The sequence below is a fragment of the Solanum dulcamara genome, chromosome 12 (genome assembly GCF_947179165.1).
Source record: "Solanum dulcamara chromosome 12, daSolDulc1.2, whole genome shotgun sequence".
Lineage (NCBI taxonomy): Eukaryota > Viridiplantae > Streptophyta > Magnoliopsida > Solanales > Solanaceae > Solanum > Solanum dulcamara.
In genome coordinates this window covers 66,397,697-66,420,708 of record NC_077248.1, presented here as the reverse complement: position 1 = coordinate 66,420,708, position 23,012 = coordinate 66,397,697, and the positions used below count along the sequence as shown (strand labels likewise).

Here is a 23,012-nt window from a genome sequence, read left to right as displayed (position 1 = left end):
TAATTTTAGCATAATCTATTTGCTCTATCTTATCTTGGATAAAATATCTTTTATAAAGAGATTTTATAGATTTATAATTTTAATTTGGTCATGATTGTATAGATTTACTTACTTGTTATATAATAATTCACTAACATTATACTCTCTTTGTTTTAATTTATTTATCCTACATTTCTCTTTATTCCAATTTTAAAAATATATATTTAATATATATAAGACGATAAAATTAAAAAATAATTTAATATATTTAACACATCTTTAATTTAAAATTATAATATTTTAAAAAAATTATTTTCTTAAATTCCGCATTAAGTTAAAATATGACATACAAATTCAAACGGAGAAAGTAGCAAATAGTATATATGAACTATTATCTTCAAGAATGTAATAATCTTATTACACCTTTTGTTTTTTTTAGTCGAACAACTATTAGAAACAATTTCTCTACCTCATAAAAAATGAAAGTAAGATCTGAGTACTTGTGAGATCACACTATTAATTTCAAAAATATAACGAGTTAACATTAAAAATCTTAAAAATTATACTCGTAGAGTTTAAATATTGAATCCCCCTCTACTATATATATATATATATATTATTTATATAAAAAATTATCTATTTATTTATTTATTTAAAAAAGCAGTCCATCCATTCTATCCCAAAAACGTGGACTACATCATGAATAATTATTGAGACAGATAGTGATGGGAAAAAAAAATACATGGTGGACAAGTTTTTTGTTTATTTTAATTGATGACATGGAATTTAGACCACGTGAACATGTCTGATGTGGCATCAAATGAGTATGATCCTCCTTCCTCAAGATTCTAATCTTGCTGACATGGAAAAATCTTGACTTTGTCATCAATATATGTGACTATGTAAGAGAGAAAACTTTACGAGTTATATTTATCCTTCGTTATATTAATTTCAACGGGTGAGGAATAAATATAATTAATTTTAATAAGTTAGAATTAAATATAGCTATAAAATATAACTATATGAATATATTAGAAAAAGATATAAAAATGGTAAATATAATTTATTTTTAGTATTAGATAAATATAATCTTTTTCTTTATTTTTTATTCTTTTGTGGATAAGAGGTGCTTTGCATCAAGACCAAGGAGGAAGGGATGGGGTGGAGGTTGACAAATTCAGTTTATTATTATGTTAGGAGCTAAAATAGGAACCCATCATATGCATGAACTATGCTCATTAAATTGAATTTATTGTGAGCCTTAGGTTTTCGCCACGTGTTGCTCAATGGTTGGAGAATTTTACGATCTCAATGGACGAATTAAGTTGAATTTGAAGAGATTAGAACCGATTGAGCTAATAAATTGATAGATTATGTATCTATCAAAAAATTATTTGGGCTGAAATTGATTTAGTTAAAATGAGCTAAAACAACAATAACATCCGTATGTAGTTCTACAAGTGAAATCTGGAGAGAATCGTGTGTCCCTATCTAGTAAATGTAGGGAAACTGTTCGAAGATCCTCGACTCAAGGATAGATGAAAAAGAAAAATGGTAACAACAATTAGAAACAACCACAAGATAAAAAGATATTTGAAGTGAAAGAAACAATAAGGATATATCTAAGACTAAGAAAATACAAAAGTTCTACTTCTCAATGGTATAGAAAGGTGATACACTCGACTATCTGCTATCCTTTCTCACTAATTCTCAACTTACATACCCTTACAGGGGCATTTGTGCATGTCTGAACCAACCAATTTAAATCTTACTAAAATTTTATTTTTATTTTTATTTTTAAAAAATTTAGTACCTAATAGAATTGGTCTTGTCTTTATTAAAGTTATAGATAACATATCAAACAAAAATAATAATTTTTTCAAAACTATTTCAACAAGATTTCTCATGGTTCAATATGGATTGCATACCAATCTAATTATTGATGAGTTGAAATGAATTGGATAAAATAAGCTGAGCTAATAAATAGACAAATCAATGACCAACTCCAACTTAAACAAATTATATTTTCATGAGCAAATTTTATGACCTCTAATCTCGAATGATTCAATTATCATATACTTTTAACTTATTTTTTTCATTTAAATATGTTCAACTTTATGTATTCCTTTATCCATAGAAGTGGCTATTACATAATTTCTGTTATTTGTATTTGTATTAATAACCACTTTAAGGGGAGTTTGTCCTAAAAATGATATCTTTCAAAACACACACTCTCACACTCTTCTTAAATATCATGCACAATCAAACAATGTCAAAAGTCTATCGAAAGTATTTTTTTCTATCTTTACAAAACAAAAGCTAAGGCTACATACACATCATCTCCAAATCCTACTTATGAAATTATACTGAACATATTATTATTTTTATCGTAATCAAACAATGTCACATAAATCGAAATCAAAACTGAAGAACCAACCCCCCACCCACCCCTCCTTTGTCTCTGAGTATCAGCAGTTTGACAAGGGTTCTATGAGGCAGGGAGTATATTAGAACCACTATTTTTTCCAAGTGTAAGAGGGATGAGTTTCATGTTCAACAGATCAAACTTGTGGTTATTATTAACTGAGGAAACTGCATCCCCTCTATCCTGCATACTGCATTCATGCACTTTCTTTTTGTTTAAGTGATCTCCCTTTTCTTATGTCAATTGCTGTTACTTGCATTTGGCCTTTTAAGGCACTGAATCCTTATTAGTCCATTCACAAAAAGAAAGCACATAAACTTGTCCTCAGGAATTTCTGAGTTATCAAGAGTAAAGGTAACAAAATGGATGTCAAAAATGTTTTGCTCGCAAAGGATAAGTGGATGGCAATGTATGCATTGTCTTCACAAACCGCGAAAATGGAAACAAGAACCAACTGTTCTGGGCAACAATAAGTGCAAGTGGTTTAAAAGTAGAATTAACATTAGACATCCATACTAGTAGGAGATTTCTAGTGCATATTGAACTAAACTTGACGACGTGCTAAGAACAGCAGCATAGAAATTACATCCTAGAGTAGAGTTTAGCCTGCACCAGAAAGATCACAAATGATAAAAAGGCACACATTTAGTGAAACTCTATGAAGACGACAACCTTACAGATACAACATCATCTAGAGAACTACGATAAACTAAAGTGAAAGAGAGGAGCAACTACAATTCAGTTACAGAAGATGAGACTCCAGATATAACAAAACACCAAGTGGTCTTCACACAAGTCGGTCAAATTTTGTGCAGCAAAAAGATCAACCCAACTTCCGCCTGGAATCTGTCACCAAAGAAGCAGGTGTATCAAAGCCCCAGTAAACAAAGAGAGCTATCAATAATCATAGAGGCGATAGAAAAGGGACTAGAGAATTGATAAAAGGCTTCAAACTTTATTCTGCACACCATAGCACAAATTTTAATTGCACAAGATATCCAGACATACAACTACTTGATTTAACTGGTCACAGGCCAAACCCCCTTGTCTTGAAAGACCAACAATCTCTTGGATAAAGGAAAGATCTTTTTGATATCTCAACCATCCAATTTGATTTTATGTGAAACATCTTCATTTATCATTCCATTCATCCAATGTAGATTTTGTGTAACATATTCATATATCATTTGATTCTCCAGGAACATAGAGCCTAGACATTTGAATTGTTTATTTTCCTCCTCCATCTTTCACAGTGTGCCCTAAAACAAAGCTCAGCGGAGAGAAATGATTCATTTATCTAATCCTTAGTGACATGACAAAGCTGATCTGACTTCACCCACAAATCTAAAAAATCAAATTATAGTGGCTAGACTACATTTCATAAACATCGAACCACCAATTCATAAGGCAAATCAAGCTTAGGAAAACACTACAAAAGTTCAGTAAGACCTAAAGTTCAAAAATTGGAAACTCAAATCAAATTGGCTCTAGGTTGAGCTGTGGTTTCCTTTGTCAAAGTTGTTATTTCAACATCAAACAATGTTTTGTTTTCTCCCAATATGAAACTTTCACAACCAAAGATTTACATCTTCTGCAAATCTGTCATGGAAATCATGGTTGATGAGTCTCATCCATTAACCAAGGAAAAATTAAGCTTATTACAGGTAACAAGTATGGAGCACACAACCTAATCCAAATAGAGCTTCTCCATCAAACACTAACCCCCAAAGCAGCCACTGAGGTGCCAGATTAAATTATATATAGGAAGGAAGCTTCTTTATTTTTATTTTTAACAAGGGAGAAACAATAATCTAACAACAAATAGGAAAATATGCGTAACTTTCAGCTAATCGAAGTCCTCTTACAAACTTTCGTTAAAGAGTCGAAAGTAACTTAACAAGAAACCTACTGTCTCATACAACAAAAGATAGACCGCACCCTAAATGCTACTCCTAAGCAATACAACTATCATTTGTAAGTGGTGAAAGCAATAAAAGTACAATGTTTCATAATCTAAAGACAAAAGTAATGAAATTTAAAATGAATATAGAGAGATGATATTTACTGAAAATAAATAACAAGCAATGTACCTTTCGTTTATTGTCACTTCGAAGGACTTCTTAAGCAACTCTAAGTCAATTGCCAGTTCTCGAGCCTTTTCCTATTGCTGGTTGTAATCCTGCTTCATGGAGTTTGACAATTTAAAACAAGAGGGACCTCAGGATTCAGCACACATGTTGGAGCATTGTAATACAAGTTTTCTTGAGGGTGCTTTTATCCAAGTTCTCATTTCAACATTAGGCATTTGTTTCATTTTCCAAAACAATGCTTTCACATTTTGGTACATTTAAAGCCTATATATTCTAACAACATTGTTGCCAAACATATGGTAATTATTATAAATATCACATATTTCCTGCACTCTATTGCGTCTCCAAATCACATGCATAAACCGTAAAAAGCATTGCCTTTCTTGAATGTAACTATTTTGGGGAGTGATCCACCTAATTATTCTTTTGGTATAAAACACCTCCAAATCACAGAGTTGGCAGCAGTATACCACATTTAATTTTACATTACAAAACATGAAGGGTCCTTCATTTCAATTAGGAAACCGTAAAACTGATAACCAGCAGCAAAAGTTGCATAAATTTACATATAAAGACCCGAAAATAACTAAGCCAACATTAGGATAAGGAGTTGGGAACCAATAAGCACATACTCGCTCCGTTTCAATTTGTTTGTATTACTTTTTTATAATCCGTTTCAAAAACAATATCTCTTTTCCTTCTTTAAAACTCTTTAGTTGCAACTTTACCCGTGGCATGTTTAATTAGACAAACAAACAAATTGAAACAGAGGAGTAACTTTTTTGCGCATACCTAGACGACTAGCACAAGCATCATGGTACTCGCCTTTCTCCTCATGTTCTTGTGCAGCAGACGCCACAGAAACTCCACGCTTACAAGCAGCATTTCCACCATCCTTCTCATCAGGATACCTCACAACCACAACAGGGCAAACACAATGCCTAACACAGTAATCACTAACACTTCCAAGCCTCCCATCATTTCCTCTCTTCGTAGCCCCGAATCCTCGACTACCCATGATAACTGCACTCAATCCTAACCTCTCAACCTCAAGACATAGCCTTTCTTTCATATCATGATCCTTCACGATATGAATTTTATACGGAATTTGTGCCTCAACAAGTGGCTGAGCCAAATCAGAAGACTTAGCAGAAGTAAGCGCATCAAAATCATCTTCAAGCTTCTTCTGAGACTCAATGTTATCAGTATCGACGATGGAGAGATCAACCGAACCCCAATCAGCACCGTAGAGGACTGAGGTAGGACGGACGTGGAGAAGGATTACGGCGTCACCAGGACGGAGGTAGTGATGGACAGCCCACTTGACGGCGAAGGCAGATTCGTCACTGAGATCAACGGCGATTCCAATTTTGCGCTGCGCACCGGCGGTAGGTGTTTCGGCGGCGGAAGGAGTGGTCGGTGGTGGAAAACGTGGTGATGAACACTTGATTTTGATGTTCGCGAGGTTTGGGATGTCGGAATCCGCCGTGTGGGGTGGCTGTTTCTGCATTCTGTTTAATCGGAGCTAGGGTTAGGGTTTTAAAAATTACAATTGAGCTGACTCTTTTTTTTCCTTCTAATTGTTTACGTTGAATGTAGCTAGATAACAAGGGGTGTTTATTGGCTTGATTTTTGGGAAAAATCAAAATTAAATTAATTTAATTGATTTTTAATTTTTAAAAAATTAAATCAAGTTAAATATAGTACAAAATTATATTGTATTAATTGTTATTGATTTAGTTCGATTTTTTAAAATTTAATGATATTTTTATATGTGTCTCAGTAAATGAAGAGATTCTTTTCAATATACCTTCGACTTAAAATGAATGTTACCGAAGTAGGATCGCAAGAAAAATATAATAATTAAATAGCAAAATATAAAACAAATAAAACAACAAATAATGAAAAAAAGAAAAGAAAAAGGCTAGTTGTTACCTCTCCCACATATAACACGTCAACATTCAACTATTTACTAACATTCTATCATAATTCTCGACTTTCATATCTAAAATCATGTTCTCGTTAAGTTGATATTATATCAAGTCACGTCTGCAATTCTTTTTCGTCTTACATCTACCTCTCGTAATTCCTGCCTTACCGTTGATAATATTATTTCCTCCGTTGTTTAATTTCACACAAATTCGGTCATATTTTTTCATCATTTTTATAAAAATCTAATTTCACTTAAGGACAAAACAGTAATTGTCTCAACCGCCATTAAAATAGAACTCTATAAGGACAAAACGGTAATTGTGCATCCGCCATTAAAATGGAACTCTAGAAAGATCCAGTCGGCGTTTTCTTCCTCCAAAAAAAAATCCCTAATAAACAGACACAGCAGCAAACTCTTCTCTGTTTCATCTTTCTCATCCAGCAAGGTATGCCTTTTCTTCCATTTTTTGCTCAAATTTCTTCATTTTGTATTCGTTCTGTTTTTGAGTTTTTGCTTAGCTTCTCGATTTTCCTGCTCTTTTTGCATCACTTTTACTTTTTTTGATAATCGTGTGTCTGGATTAGCTTATACAAACCTCGATTAATTTGACTAGTTATGCCACCTAACAGGTACAGGTAAATTACTTTGTTCATCACCACTCATTTCCTTGCAAAACCCTAGTTGAAGTGTAGAACTTGTAAATTTTGTATTGTATACTCTAGATGATTGATAAGTCTTCTTTAGGGCGGTGACTGACTAAACCTTTTTATACTCCTTAAATCTCGTCTTTGTATGTATCTCCGGCCGAGAGTGTTGCATGCATTTTTTTAATTATATATATAGTTAAAATTTGCATCTTGCTGTTTCATTTTTATGTTTGTCTTCATTTTCATCTCTTTTTGAGCCGAGTAGTGGCAATGTAATGCTTAGGATTCAAAATTTGAAATCTCAAGGTGAAGTTTGAACTCCCTAAACGATCGAGTCAATGTCTAGTTTCGTGTTTAGGGATTCAAAATCTATCTATATATACATAAAACATAAATAAATACCTTATATGTACTTTGTATTCTTTATTGAGGAGGTCCGAGTGAAGTGTGAACACGCTCGTGCCGTCCTAGATCCGCCCCTGGACATGAGGGTCTATCGGAAACAACTTTTGTACCCTACAAACTAGAGATAAGGTTTGTATATACTCTACCCTCCTTAAATCCTACCTACCTGATGGGGTTATACGGGGTATTTTGTTGTTGTTAAAATTTGCTTTTGTTAGTTAAGCATGACAATTAAAATATTTAAGCGATAATTTCTTGGTCTTAATTTGTTGGGAATGAATCCATAGAGAATTAGGTGCGAGAATAATATATGTAAACATGATAGTAGAGAAATTGATAATTGATAGTATAGAAGCAGTTGGGTTCCTATTTTTTTGTTTGTTATAAACACACATAAAACTGGAAAAAGATTTAAATGTTGGTAATACAGAAAGTGTCTGAGGACCTCATCGCTTTGCTAGAGGCGACATATTGGCTTTCTTTGAATGTGATTGGGGTGGATAAATGATTAGGAATCATTTTGGCTTTCAAAGTTAAGTTGCATCGATACCCCCCCCCCCCATGAAGAAGTAAGTAGTGGGGGGCACTTTCCGTGTATGCGCCTCTATTTATATTCCTTCTATTTTTGAATTAATGGAGAATCAAATTTTTTAAAAAAATTACGGAAGGAGAATCTTTCTAAAAAAATCTCTGGCAAAACGCAATTTGTCGAGTTCAATTCAAGGTGCTCCTTGTTTTTTTTTCTTTTTCTGGTAGTTTTTTCTTACGCCTTTTTAGCTAGTGGGCCCATTGGTCAAAGCCAAAATGCATCGAAGGGATAAAACAAAAAAATAAAGAAGAGAAAGAAAGGAAAGTTTTTTCTTTCTTTCAATCTAAATAAGAGAACAAAGAAAGCACTCAAAAATAAAAGTTAAATAAAGAAGTGCCGGTGAAAACTAGCACTAGACTTCTTCCTCCTTTCTTTTCTATTTTTTCTCTCTCCTTCTGTTTGTGCTTCCACCCGGGCTTTTCATTCTCTTTTATGGAGACCTGAGGAAATTCTATATAATAATAATGTAGAAAGGTGAGAGTGAGACACATTCTCCGGCATACGGAAAGAAAATCCAGGACCAAGCAAATGAATGTTTTTATGAGGAAGATTTTAATGAGAGAGGATGGCATACTACTATGTCAGAAATGCCTGAAAAGCTGCCTTGGGACACCATCGGCATTAAAATTATATTCAAGAGTGCTTGAAAACTATTTCAATATGTGGACTTTTTTAGAGAATAGACCCTTGGATTTTTAATGTCTAATACAAATGAACATGTAGCTACATTAGGGAAGGTTGTGCCATAAACTTAACCGAGACATGATTTGTCATTGAGCTTCCAAAAGAATCTATCTACCCCTCTGTGTTTACTATCAAAGCGATGAAGTATTCCGACCTTGTTCAAATCATAATCGACAAGTTCTAGAAAGGATGGGACATTATATTTGGACAACTCAAGTGTGACTTTGAAGAGTAAAGTTGAGGAAACTATGATTTGTACTTGAAATGAATCACTGTTGAAAATGATAATACCTAAAGACTAAATCCAGTAATGACCTAAATCCTGCTTTTTTATCAAGGATGCCTCTATTAATTCCTTAAACAAAATTGTTGTCTCCTATTGAAGTAAGAGAAGCTTCTGAAAGAACAATCCATAGTAGAGTTTGATAAACTTTCTTTGCTATGATTTAACCTAGTAAGCTAGTAAAAGCTAATAAAGGAAATATATATCAAAATGGAAGTTTTCGACTTCCCATCTGAAACTGACATTTTTCTTTCATATCCTCCCATAGTGCCTTCTTATCTTAATTAAATAACCACTGAACGTAAGAAATAGATAACATTAACAACAACATACCCAGTGTAGTCCCACAAAGTGGGGGTAAGAAATAGATAACGTAAATGAATAAAAACCAAACTAATACCAATTAAAATATCACAGTTCAAATTGTTGGGCCCGTGCTAAGCATGGGCATTGCGTATCTAGTCTATATGGATAGATTTTCCTTAACTGACTTATTGTGCCGCAAACAACTTAAAATTAACCTTATGTCCAAGTGTAACCATAATTGGCTCCTTAATTCGGACCTTGGTTCCAAAAGTTTACAACCCACTTAAAATTGTGAGTTTTTTTCTTTCCCTTGCCTCTACAATTTGAACATTTTTCTTGTATTCATTTAGACTCCTGAAATCCTAATTCTTAGTTGGAACCCAAGGGTACGACTGCCCAGTGCTTCTTTGGGATTTATGTTTTATTTGAGGAATATTATAATTTTGAGGTATTTTAAGTTTGTTTTGAAGATTGTATTAATTTTAGCTTCTTGAAACCCTTATTTTGTGTCAAGATTTTAATTTGGTTGTTTGTTGTATTATATTAAAGAGCCTAATTTTATCTGGAACATAATTTTTCGCATTGAAGGCTGTTAACAATTCATAGGCATTTCCCTTTTATTTGGTTCCTTGTGATTTTGTAAAGCCATGGTTTACTGAGTATTCAGAGATATTAATTAGAAGATTTAACAAGTACCAGTTGGTCCATTGCACATTTGAGTGAATGTTTTGGTGAAACATCTTCTTTTTTTCTGGATTCTATTAATTGACTTGGAACTGTGGAGGCTGATGTTCCTTCGGGAATTGCAAAAACCATCCAGCAAATTGTTTAATTTGATTGTCAGAAATGATGTTCATTTTTTCTTCCCTTCTATGTTTTATAGTGTTCCCAGTCAATCTGTGATGAAACCAACGTTAAAAAGGAGACTAAATGATACATTTCCTGAGTAGCTTATGGGTTGCAGAGAATAGTTAATGGATGCATTCATAAGTTCATATTATAAACTAGTTAAAGATATTTTGCATGGGAATCGAGTGGTCTTTTTTGTTGCTAACAAAGTAATTATAAGCAGGCTGGTTCAAATTCATTGGGGGGAGCGGGTATATTATATTATGCTTCTTCAAAATAGTAGCCATTGTTTCATTGAATCAGAAGTTCTTTTAGTAATGAGATTTCAACAATTTTTTAGTATCAGCTGGCACTGTGCAGAGACATGTGTGGGTGCATATTATGTTGCTTCTTCATTGTTAAATAACTTATATGTGAATATTTTCTTTTTCTTGTCTAGATTAGTCAAGAATTGTTGACACGGCCATGGTGGAGAAGAGAAATGGAATGGCAGGTTCAAATGGGAATTTGGCAGGTGGAAATGCTTATACAATCGACTTGAATACTTTCAGTAAGCGACTGAAGGCCTTATATTCACACTGGCACAAACATAAGGATGACCTTTGGGGCTCTTCTGATGTCCTTGCTATAGCTACACCGCCACCTTCTGAGGATTTGAGATACTTGAAATCCTCAGCTTTAAATATTTGGTTGCTAGGGTATGAGTTTCCTGAGACAATTATGATTTTTGGAGACAAACAAATACATTTTCTTTGTAGTCAGAAGAAAGCATCATTGCTTAGTGTTGTAACATCCGCTGCTAAAGAGGCTGTGGATGTGGAGATTCTCATGCATGTGAAGGCGAAAAATGAGGATGGGACTGCTCAAATGGACAACGTGCTTCACTCTATCCGTATGCAGCCAAAGTCAGATGGTCCTGTTACCTCAGTCATCATTGGATATATTGCAAGAGAGGCCCCTGAAGGAAAACTCTTGGAGATATGGACTGATAAGATGAAAGATTCAAGCCTTCCTCTTAGTGATATCTCAAATGGGCTGGCTGACCTCTTTGCTGTGAAGGAACAGAGTGAAATAATAAATGTGAAGAAAGCTGCATATTTGACTGCTTCTGCAATGAAGAACTTTGTTGTTCCGAAACTTGAGAAAGTTATTGATGAGGAGAAGAAAGTAACTCATTCTTTATTAATGGATGACACAGAAAAGGCTATTCTGGAACCTGCTAAAATTAAGGTGAAACTGAAAGCTGAGAATGTTGATATATGTTACCCTCCAATCTTCCAGAGTGGTGGGAATTTTGATCTTAGACCTAGTGCTACAAGCAATGATGACCATTTGTACTATGATTCTGCCAGTGTCATCATATGTGCAGTTGGATCACGATACAACAGCTACTGTTCAAATGTCGCCAGAACATTTCTCATTGATTCAACTTCGATGCAGAACAAGGCTTATGAAGTTCTTCTTAAAGCTCATGAGGCAGCAATTGGTGCATTGAAGCCTGGAAACAAGCTTAGTTCCGTGTATCAAACAGCTCTTGCAGTGGTTGAGAGGGACGCTCCTGAATTTATTAACAACCTGACAAAATCTGCTGGGACTGGGATCGGTCTCGAGTTCCGGGAGTCTGGGTTGATCATTAATGCTAAGAGTGATAAGGTGCTGAGAGCGGGAATGGTTTTCAACGTGTCACTTGGTTTCCACAATTTGCAAACTGAGATCACCACTGAAAAGAGTAGGAATTTTTCGCTTTTGTTGGCAGATACAGTTATCGTCACAAATGATGGCCATGAGGTGGTTACTCATTTGAGCTCCAAAGCCCTGAAGGATGTAGCCTATTCTTTCAATGAAGATGAGGAAGATGAGGAGGGGGTTAAAGTGAAAACTGATTCTGATTCAAACAGGATGGAAGCCTTTTATTCCAAGGCAACACTTAGGTCAAACAACCAAGAGGAACTTCGGAGGCAGCACCAAGCAGAACTTGCCCGTCAGAAGAATGAAGAAACTGCTCGTCGTCTTGCTGGTGGAGAATCTTTAACTGGGAATAGCAGGAGTACTGCTAGGGCATCAAGTGACCTTGTAGCTTATAAGAGCATTAATGATCTACCACCTCCTAGGGATATGATTATTCAGGTTGACCAAAAGAATGAAGCCATTCTTCTACCAATATATGGTACTATGGTTCCTTTCCATGTGGCTACTGTTAAGACTGTTTCGAGCCAGCAGGATACCAACCGTAACTGTTATATCCGTGTCATTTTCAATGTCCCTGGTACCCCTTTTACATCTGTTGATGCAAATGCTTCTAAAAATCAGAGTGCTATTTACCTGAAGGAAGTTTCATTTCGTTCTAAGGATCCAAGGCACATAAGTGAAGTGGTTCAGCAGATTAAAACTCTTAGACGAAACGTTATGGCCAGGGAGGCTGAGAGAGCCGAAAGGGCGACTTTGGTGACTCAGGAAAAACTTGTACTTGCAGGGAATAAATTCAAACCAGTTAGACTGTCTGACTTATGGATTCGTCCCTCTTTTGGTGGTCGTGCAAGAAAGCTTCCGGGTACATTGGAAGCTCATGTTAATGGTTTCCGGTACTCGACCTCAAGACCAGATGAGCGTGTTGACATCATGTTTGGCAACATCAAGCATGCGTTCTTCCAGCCAGCAGAGAAGGAGATGATTACCCTTCTTCACTTTCATCTGCATAACCACATAATGGTAGGAAACAAGAAAACCAAGGACGTGCAATTCTATGTTGAGGTAATGGATGTGGTCCAAACACTTGGAGGTGGAAAGCGGTCTGCGTATGACCCAGATGAGATTGAGGAAGAACAGAGAGAAAGAGATCGGAAGAACAAATTCAACATGGACTTCCAGAATTTTGTGAACCGGGTGAATGATATGTGGAGTCAGCCCCAGTTTAAAGGACTCGACCTGGAGTTTGATCAACCTCTGAGAGAACTTGGGTTCCATGGGGTGCCCTATAAATCATCAGCATTCATTGTGCCAACTTCTAGTTGTTTGGTTGAGCTGATAGAGACCCCGTTTCTTGTGATAACCCTAAGTGATATTGAGATTGTCAACTTGGAGAGAGTTGGATTTGGGCAGAAGAATTTTGATATGGCAATTGTCTTCAAGGACTTCAAGCGTGATGTCATGCGCATAGATTCCATTCCTGTCTCCGCACTTGATGGCATCAAGGAGTGGCTTGACACAACTGACATCAAGTATTATGAGAGCAAGATGAATCTGAATTGGCGTGAAGTATTGAAGACCATAACTGAAGATCCCCAAAGGTTCATAGATGAAGGTGGTTGGGAATTTTTAAACATAGATGCTTCTGACTCAGAATCTGGTTCAGAGGAGTCAGACCAAGGTTATGAACCTTCAGACGCTGAACCTGAGTCAGATTCAGAAGACGATGCCTCTGATAGTGAATCTCTGGTGGATTCTGAGGAAGAAGAGGAAGACTCAGATGAAGATTCGGAGGAAGAAAAAGGCAAAACATGGGAAGAGTTGGAGAAGGAGGCAAGCAACGCAGATAGGGAGAAAGGAGATGAACCTGACAGCGAGGATGAGAGGAGGAGAAAGAAGAACTTTGGCAAGTCACGATCTGGTTCAAGTTCTGCTGCTCCTAAGCGAATGAAGTTTAGGTAGTTTTGCTGAATCGATTTGGTTTAGAACAGTTATCATTACAAGTAGGATTTCCTTGAAGTGTTTGTTAGTCAGTTAGAACAGTTGTCAAGCTTAGTTTTTTTCTTGTAAATTATCACTTTGCACTCCACCTTGGGTTGTTAGACCACGATGGAGTTTTCTAGGTTTAGACGTTTCTGTTTTACCTTCGTTTAGCTAGACTAGATATCATGTTTTTATGTACGCATTTACAGTTGGGTGTGTGCACAAACATCTCATATTTAATTCCAACTGGAGACTTCTCCGTAGTTTGTTAAGTTGGTAGTTCTGGTCATGAATTATCTGCATTTGATTTCAGAGAAAAATGTTTACTCCACTTATGTTTCAATGAAGAGAGGCTGTGTTAACAGCACATAACATCTTGGGAAGAAGCTAATGGATTGTGAAATTTGGTTGCTAGGGTCTACTTATCATTGGCTCTTTGAATTTGCTATTCTTTCAATTTTCAATGTGTCCACTTCTATTCTTTAAGCTAACTAGTATTAAACACTATACAGTCAAACCTTTAATTCGTTAAAGTGACAACGTTTGTATGAAAATTTTAATGACTACGTAGAGTATTGTTATATATGTATATTAACATTTAATGTTTAGATATCATTTAGTTGTTATAAATAAAAGTACGCAAAAAATTAATTTAATAATTTTCTCTTCGAAGGAGGAGTAGTCTATAATTGTATATCTTGATCAATTTAGTCAAGAAAAATAGAAAGTATATAAATGTAAAAAATATAAACACCACTAACTTTTCCTCGTGAAATTATAACATTAATCGATGAATACCATTTAAATAGTACAATTTTTTCCTATTAGACATTTGTATTTTAAATTTACAATGTACATGGCATTAATAATGAATATCATAAATATTTTAATATTGCATTTTATACACAATATATGAATACAGAGAGGTAATTTTACAAAGAATGTACTGTTATAATGATTGTCACTAATCTTCCAAGTAGAATGATGTTTTAAATAAGTAAATTATAATATGAAAAATTGATTTCAGAAAAAATCAAACTGTTATAGTAGTGAAATGTTGTCACAATGAATGACCCTAAAATAATTTGATGTGATTTAACAGTTATGAGAGTAGGGGAGGGGGGATAAGCAACATTAATCCAGAGAAAAAGTGCATTCCAACAAAAGGAAACAAGACATACATTCTAGGAAGGAAATACTAAATAGAAGGAAGTCATATTTTAAAAGGAAAACAAGAAACGCCATTGAGACGTTATGATTCTTCCGCGATGATCTCTGTGTTAACCAGGCTATCCAGTATCATATCAGCAAGCTACCTTGAATCGAGCTATGGATCTCGAAATCTATTTTCATGTTTAAGGACGTGCATTCCATTTGAATACATACAATTTGTATCTTCATGATGGAAATTGCAGGATGCATGTGTGGGAAAAGGAAGGTAATATCCTTGAAACGCAGTTAAACTCGAGGCTGCACTGAAATCTATGGGATGAAAAACTTCATCACAGATGCTAACATGCCAATATTCTCTCCTCCTCAAAAGGCGCCTTTTGGTCAAAATTTAGCATCTCAAACCAATTCTTGTAGTAAGCTGCATTTGAAAAAAGAAATTACAAGTTAATTTAAAAAGAAAATATGTGTCATCCTTTTGATCCCAAGAAATTTACCTTCTTAAACCAAACTATCCGAGATGCAATAGACAGCTTGATTAGGGGCCTAGCAAGATTCTGAAATTCATTGAATAAAAGCATCTGCATGACAATGGCATACAACAATAACAAGATATAGACAAGAACAAGACAGAACCATTTTTATCGCTTGTGCCAAGGATATTTACAGGTAGTGCTGGAGAATAGGCATGTCAATAATATCTAAGGGGCACTAAGAACGCCACCATTTGAATTGGGGATTTTGATAACCCCCCTCAATATATTTGATGGTAGACTGCTCTTATTCGATCCGTGTAAGCTTTCTGGTGATTCAAGTGCTCGAGAAGCTTGTAGAGCCATCTCAGCATGGAGTTGGAGGCAAGTCATAGCCAGCTGCAAAATTAGAAGTAATTAGGTTGGCAGAGAAAACTCAAACATGTATTATACAAGAATATGAGAACTGGAAAATCAAGATTAAGAGACTAGAAAGCAAAACCAGAGTTTAGAAGACTGTTCATAAGGAGTGATAGATGGTAACAAGAACTACGTCTTGGATATATCAGTTGCAGCATATACCAATGGCATTAAGCTAAAAGAAGATTTATCCGAACAAGCAAAGTGTAATCATTAACAAGTAACCTGAAAACAATACTTGATAATTTCTTGTGCCTGACACACAATAAGACCCAATGCAAAGCAAATAGCTTGAATCCTTGGCTAACAACTCATGAAGTTAGAACAAACAACTATTGAGTTTTAACAATTAAATTTCTAATGACTTCCTTCAAAGGGATGTACACAAATCTTGCACTTCAGGATTTTGATCTTACTTTTCCTTCTGCTTATTATTTTAAGGGAAGCCTTAGAGCAACGGTAAAGTTGTCTACGTGTGACCTATAGACTACGGTTCGAGCCATGGAATCAACCACTGATACTTTTTTTTTTCAACCACTGATACTTTTTTTTTTCAACCACTGATACTTGTGTCAAGGTACACTGCCCACATTACACCCCTTTAGGGTGCAGCCTTCCCGGACCCTGCGTGAATGAGAGATGCTTTAAGCACCGAAATGCCCTTTTTTCAAAAAAGCATCCAGTCAAGTCCTGTTTGTTTATGAGCACCTTTGGAGAAAACAAATTACAGAAACTAGCCTTTGAACACTTTAGCTTCTATCTGGGCTTGAATTATGCATATACCTGAAAGCCAGAGGAAGGTACTAATGGTGTCTACAACATAGTTTGCTAAAAATCTACAGAGTAATAGGTGCACATAAAACAAACAGAACAGAAGTTATAGAGGGGAATTTAGCCCGTTTAACTCACTGTGTAGCATTCCCTGTCAGTGTCAGATTCAGCAATATGAAGTGCCCAGCTGCGAACCCATTCAAGTCCTTTCGAAATTTCGGAATTCCCCTCAACCAAGGCAGATGCCACGGAGGTGGGATGAAGAGAAATCAATATGCATGAAGCAGTAAACAGGACAGATCTCCTAACATAAGCCTCCACGTGATGAGATATCTCCCTGCCAGTATAGAGAGGGAAATCTTAAGCGAGCATCTAAATGTAAACAGAAAAAGCAAAACAAGACAGGAATTTCCACAGACAAAGTAGTGCAGTGTCCAATTCCAAGTAATAATTACAAATGGAGACAGGTCACTTCTACTCAGTTAACAGAAGACATTTTTTTCTTTTTCGTTTTATTTATTGGATAAAGGACACAGTTTAGTTTAGAAGTTAAAAAGAAGATAAGACATTTTTCTCCAGTAACAACTCATCTTCTATTCCAAGACATTTGTTAGGTTAAATGGGTAGCTGTGTAAGAAGGTATTATTCTCTGACATGATATATAAGAGTTACTACCTTGATCTTAACAATTCCAAAAGAGGAGATGCCAAAATAGATGCCTCTGGATGCATGGCTGAACACTTCATACAAACCCCAAGCATGTAGATAAACTTCCCCAAAACAATGAAGTCTCTGCCAAGCAAATCTACACCATGTCTTTTCTTATCAAATCCTTCCATGGCTGGAAGCATAAAAGCCGCTGCATACTGGGGAAACTTATTCTGGGACCATTCAAGCTGGTTTACCGGTAAAGCTGAATGGAGGCTCCAACGGCGTGTCTTTCCTCTCTTGACCTGACCTGATTTAGGGAGAAGTTCTCTCTCATAAGAATGAGACCAATTAAAAGGAGTCCCTGGTGTTGAGATTTCCCTCCAAGGGCCAGCTCCTGGAGGACCAATAGGCTTTGGCATGAACCATGGTTCATCACCCATGGATGATACAAGAGCATTAGACCGTTGTTTAAGTCTTGAAATCTTTGTGTTTGCAAGCTCCTGTGCAGCCTCCGTCATTACATCAAGTATCATTAACCGCTGGCTGACATCTAAATTTGGTGAATATAGTAATTTATTTAGTGTACTGAGAGATTCATGAGGACATGTGACAATCAAAGCAACAATCGCTTTTTGTCTCTTCTCTTCAGCAGACTCTTCCTCCCCTTCAATAGTTGAATCAGAGCAGCGAAGTTGTATTAGACTTCTGGCTAGATCAGAAGCTACAAACTTGAGCTCATCAGGTGAAGCTCGTACAAGCTTCTCAGCAACATCAATAGCCTGATCAACCTGTTAAGAGGAAAGACGTCAAAAAGGGCACAGGAGAGAACTTTTTCATCTACTTCAGTGATAGCCTAGTTGCATATGTATTACTAAATACCAAACTATTTTTAGTAATCTTGACAACTATAAACTAATAGTTAGCCGATCAATTCTCGTTCTACTATACAAGCGGGTACAGGTCATTCATAGCAACAAAAAGGGTATCAAAGCTTGTTCATATCTTAGAAGGATGACAAAATTAACACTCTACAGATTGTCTGATATATGGATATAAGAATTTTGAACTCACACCATCAGCATCATCAGATTTCCTTAGTGCTCCAATTACATCCACTAACTGTGAGAAATTTCTTTTCAGATCTGCACCATCATCTGACAAGTCATATGGCTGCAAAGACGAGTCATTTGAGGACTCGGAAGTTTCACTTGCATTATCCTCATCATCTTTACCAGAGTCAGCCTCATTATTTAGGGATGCTGGATCAATGATCTCATTAGGATCAACAGATTCAAATCCAAATAATTTCTTCTTTTTACTCATCACATTATCATGTGTGCTGGCAGTAGCTATAGTGTTTAACACCTTTGCAACTATTGTGGTTGAAGAACCCTTATCTCCATCTATGTTTGTGGGCCTAGCCAATAATCTTTTTTCTGGGGTTAATAAGCCAAAGTCCCAGTCAATAGCTTCCTCACGGCAACTATCATCAAGGTAGAGAGGATTTTGGGGGTCAATTACTTTGGAAAATGCTAATGCAACACTGCTAGCCATTTTTCGAACCAAATGGTCAGCACTTTCCAACCTACCTGTTAGCAACCACAAAAGATATGAGAAGAATTAAATCAACTAGTTAATAGTCATCCAGAAAGATATTGTTGAACAGCAGTAAGAGGGAAATTTTACAGCTCACTCCTTCAAGAATACAGTGCATTGCATCCTTGGTTGCATCTAAATCGTCTTTAGACATCTTCTCTAAGCAAAGGCCTAATGCAGCAGTTATATCTGGATCTTAAGTTAAGGAACCATAAAAATGTTGAGTTGAACCTAAAGGAAGTACAAATCTTACAATTTTTCTCAACCAAAAGAAAAATAATAGATGCAAAATTTAAAGCTACAAGAAAAGAAAAAGAATACAGGCTTGCTGCTCAATTGAAGTTGATTGCACAAAATCCCGCTTGGACCAAGCCATGACAAGACGCTGAAGAGTCTCTGAGAGAGTACGAAGGTTACAAGCTTTTACTGATGAGGAATTTTCAGGGGAACATTGAAAAACAGCAAAGTGAAGAATCCATCTCAAGCAATTACTAGGGAATACTTTCCACATTAAAAATTTCTCAAGAAACATGGACCTGAAAGAAAAAAATGTACAAAAGACGTGTCAAAATATAAAACAGGATGTCGTATCCCAGATTAACAATCTTTTCAAGACGATAAAAAAGGAATCTGAATTCTATCATAGTAATGCATAGTGAATATTCACAACCTAATTGAGGCTTGTTGCTGGTAAACCTGATGAAACAATATCCACAAAATCCAGTGAGCTTCAATATCTCCTGTATTTTGAGCAGCTAATTGTTTGAGTAGCTGTTCAGTCATTCTTTCTAAGGAGTAAGGGTCTTTGATTGACTCCATCATCTTCAACCAAAATCGCAAACCAGGTGTGAATTGAAATGCTTCATCAATAGGGGTATCCGAATTTGGTGGTAAGAAGCTCTGTACGTGTTTATGTATTTCAGGAACCACTACACCTAACAGCACATCTACAAATCCAGAAATTGATTCCACTTATAAACTGATATATCAAATTATTTGTACAAATACAAAATTACTCCCTCCCAAATTATGCGATGCAATTCGACACTTGACAGGGCACAAAGTTTAAGAAACAAAGAAAGACTTTTGAATCTTGCGGTCTAAAACAAGCCATAGATATTTTTGTGGCTATAAATCATCTCATAAAGAATAAAATCGGAAGTTTAAAGTTTGTTTCTATATATAGAAAGGTATCATTCCCCTTGGGACAAACTAAAAAGGAAAGTGCATCACATAAATTGGGACAAAGGGACTAAGATTCTTTGAACAATTTGCTTGTGTTGATCAAATGTACCAGCTGATCCTCGCCGACTAATGCGAGCAAATGCTTCACCCATTAAGAGCATAACGCCACCTAATTTGTTTTTATCAACGTGATCTCCTCCATCTAAATGCTTGTCCCATTCACGTGCTCCAGCAAGAAGTTGAGCGGTGATATGTTTGAAGAACACACTGAAATTCGCTGGTAAAGAGTGGAACAAGACCAAGGAGGCAAAAAAGGAATAAAGAACAAAGAGAAGGAAACTACAGTATGTATGCAGACATGAAGCTTCAAAGAGAGTTGTAATTGGCAAAAGTAGCATCCCCTGCCATATCGGAGAGAAAAGGAATTGAAAACGAAATTCAATTGTAAAATGAACAACCCCTTACAACCCACAAGGGTGGGGAGGAGGAGAGAGAGGGAGAGAGAGCTGTTGCTATGTTTTCTCTGACCATAACACAAAGATGATTGAAAAAAAATTCAGCTCATTTTGTGGAGCTCAACTTAACATCATGATAGATTCAACAGGTACTTACTGCATGAAAACAGGCAATCTAGTAAGAAAGTAAAAAGGATACTGTGATGATAATGCATTATGGGTTCCTGCTTGTGCTTTATCAGGTATAGATGTAAGGAGTTGGACCACCCGGGAGATAATCTGCTTGAGCTCTTCATGGACAAGATCTTCCTGACAGTAAGTAGACAATTCTCGAGCAATCTGAGTAACTCCCATATTGTCAAGCAAACAAAGCACAAGCAATCTGCAATCAGAGTTCAATAGATGAGAAGTACGGAAGCCATTACTTTGTGAGCATATCTCAGAAGGGAGAGAGTTGCACCATTCAAACAAGTCTACATAGTCTTGTATGCTTAGACATCAGTGTTCAATATAATACTCAAACATTGCACCACAATGAGACAAAATAGCACAGCCATAAAACGTAATGGGAAAAATACGCTAGGCAGAACAAAGCAATGTGCTAACAACCATCAATAAAACCACTCACATAATATATCTTGTATAGCTTCCCACCAATTTCATCTTGGGACTATAATTAAATAAACATGTAGCTTTTTGTCCGGACTAGTTCTGAAGCGATAACTGCCAACATATTTTAACAATTTTGCACCTGCACATTTCTAGACAGTGGTTTTATTCTTCATAGTCTGATTCAGTGAAATATAATGCAATGGAATAAAGCCAAGACAAAACTATTTCATGTGCATGCATACGACAGCATAGAATAGTTAAGACTACATTCTCACTTTGCCGGAACTCGCCGCACAGAGAGATAACACGTACTAAATAGGAGCTCTATGAACCACATATACGAAAAAGTGGAAGATGCTTTGCTACCTTTCAGCATTTGAGTGGACGGAACGGGTGCCATCATCACTACTACCTCTCCATTGTAGACAAGGAACCAATTTATTAACAACCTCAATGACTTGGCCTCTCAAAAAGAATACATCATAGACGTGCATCCTCGCAGAAATGGGGAGACATGCCAGCCAATTATAAGCAACATCTGAAAAAGAAAAAAAAAAGATTAGTCTTGTCATTACAAGAAATCAACCAAGATATTAAGATGATAATTCCACAAGCGCTCTCTGTCCAAGGAAGCATACTAGTTTACACAAAAGCATCATTACAACTTCTAAAAATGTCTCTATGTAAAGACATCAACTGTGCAAAGAGAGATCTGAATACAACAAACACAATGAGCAACATGCATTACAGAAATTAAGAGTTTCATTCACAATTACTTCCTAAGTGACCAAGATTATCAACTTTACCATATAACAAAATCTTAGCCAATGTTGCGAATGCAGGGCCTTGGTAGAAAATCTGCCACCATTCATCTCTCTCGTGTGTATCCGGGAGTCTCGCACTTGTTAACTTTAGTTTTAAAAAAAAATATTAGAACACTACAAGAAAAGAAAACCCAGTAAACATAACAGTGTAGTCCAAGAAAAAGTTAGCTATGTACCTGTTCCCTGTACTCCTCTTTAACACTACCTATAAATTGACCAAAATTAGAAAAAGATTATTTATTTTCACAAAACAAAGACTTAAGTAAGTAAATTTAACATTACTAGTTAGACAGGGATTGAGAAATTAATTAACCATAAAAGTTTATTTAACACTGAGAGCAACACCTGCGAGAGAGTGGAAGTCAAGAGGGAAGAGACGAAGGGCAAGGGAATGAAGAGCACAGATGACTTGATCAACATGTTTGGCATCTTTGATTGAGGCAATGACCTGACCCACATTTTCTAGCACCTCTCTCTTTCGGCTTGATTCTACTTCCTTCTCCATAGACCCCAGAAGGAGTTTGTCTTTCTTCTTTTTTTTCTCCAGTAGGATCACTAATTGGACGTTTAGTCTCTAATCGTCGGAATGGATTAACTGGATTAACAATGCCAACAAGCCTAATAAGAAGTATAATCTCTGTAACGGAAAATACTTATACATATAAAAAAATCTGAAGAATTCAAGCCTTTGATGAATAGAATTACCTGATACCACGGCGGGCTCAACGCAGTGGCTTAAGGCCCCAAAAAATCCCCCAAATTCAGTTCGTTCAAATACCAAAATATACCGAAGATGCACAAAAAAGAAATAAATTCGACCGACTAAACGAAGAACCAAAAGCACTGAGCAGACAAGAGATGAAGGAGATACATACATATGTTAAAATGTTAATATTAATTGTGAAGCATCCACTTGGAAGAAACCCTAAGTAGAATATAAAAAAATTATGTATTTATTGTTATAGCTTGTTGCTAATCTTTTAGTAATTATTATGC

At 35.9% G+C, this 23,012-nt stretch overlaps 3 protein-coding genes across 10 annotated transcripts; 1 reads left to right on the top strand and 2 right to left on the bottom strand.

Annotated features, from left to right (window-relative positions):
• Window positions 1–2,845: 2,845 nt before the first annotated feature.
• LOC129877208 (universal stress protein PHOS34-like) lies at window positions 2,846–6,090 on the bottom strand. Of its 2 annotated transcripts, none has more exons than XM_055952694.1 (3): window positions 5,287–6,090; window positions 4,495–4,586; window positions 2,846–3,250 (listed from the first exon to the last, which is right to left on the bottom strand). In XM_055952694.1, the coding sequence occupies exons 1-2, from the start codon at window positions 6,002–6,004 to the stop codon at window positions 4,540–4,542; spliced, it is 765 nt and encodes a 254-aa protein (XP_055808669.1). In that variant the 5' UTR covers window positions 6,005–6,090; the 3' UTR covers window positions 2,846–3,250; window positions 4,495–4,539. The 2 variants fall into 2 exon arrangements, with proteins under 2 accessions (XP_055808669.1, XP_055808670.1); XM_055952695.1 differs by having other exon boundaries at window positions 4,495–4,583.
• Window positions 6,091–6,709: 619 nt separating this feature from the next.
• LOC129876128 (FACT complex subunit SPT16-like) lies at window positions 6,710–14,122 on the top strand. Of its 5 annotated transcripts, none has more exons than XM_055951462.1 (3): window positions 6,710–6,872; window positions 7,509–7,608; window positions 10,630–14,122. In XM_055951462.1, the coding sequence occupies exon 3, from the start codon at window positions 10,656–10,658 to the stop codon at window positions 13,836–13,838; it is 3,183 nt and encodes a 1,060-aa protein (XP_055807437.1). In that variant the 5' UTR covers window positions 6,710–6,872; window positions 7,509–7,608; window positions 10,630–10,655; the 3' UTR covers window positions 13,839–14,122. The 5 variants fall into 5 exon arrangements, with proteins under 5 accessions (XP_055807437.1, XP_055807439.1, XP_055807436.1 ...); XM_055951464.1 differs by having other exon boundaries at window positions 7,506–7,608; window positions 10,635–14,122; XM_055951461.1 differs by having other exon boundaries at window positions 7,506–7,608.
• Window positions 14,123–14,835: 713 nt separating this feature from the next.
• Window positions 14,836–22,916, bottom strand: LOC129875973 (uncharacterized). Of its 3 annotated transcripts, none has more exons than XM_055951239.1 (16): window positions 22,722–22,916; window positions 22,362–22,611; window positions 22,193–22,221; window positions 21,999–22,101; window positions 21,559–21,730; window positions 20,780–20,962; window positions 20,235–20,392; window positions 19,611–19,887; window positions 19,262–19,476; window positions 19,031–19,129; window positions 18,416–18,933; window positions 17,369–18,132; window positions 16,832–17,030; window positions 15,697–15,901; window positions 15,527–15,586; window positions 14,836–15,450 (listed from the first exon to the last, which is right to left on the bottom strand). In XM_055951239.1, the coding sequence occupies exons 2-14, from the start codon at window positions 22,519–22,521 to the stop codon at window positions 15,731–15,733; spliced, it is 3,048 nt and encodes a 1,015-aa protein (XP_055807214.1). In that variant the 5' UTR covers window positions 22,522–22,611; window positions 22,722–22,916; the 3' UTR covers window positions 14,836–15,450; window positions 15,527–15,586; window positions 15,697–15,730. The 3 variants fall into 3 exon arrangements, with proteins under 3 accessions (XP_055807214.1, XP_055807213.1, XP_055807212.1); XM_055951238.1 differs by having other exon boundaries at window positions 15,666–15,901; window positions 22,722–22,915; XM_055951237.1 differs by having other exon boundaries at window positions 15,527–15,901; window positions 22,362–22,634.
• Between the last annotated feature and the right edge of the window lie 96 nt (window positions 22,917–23,012).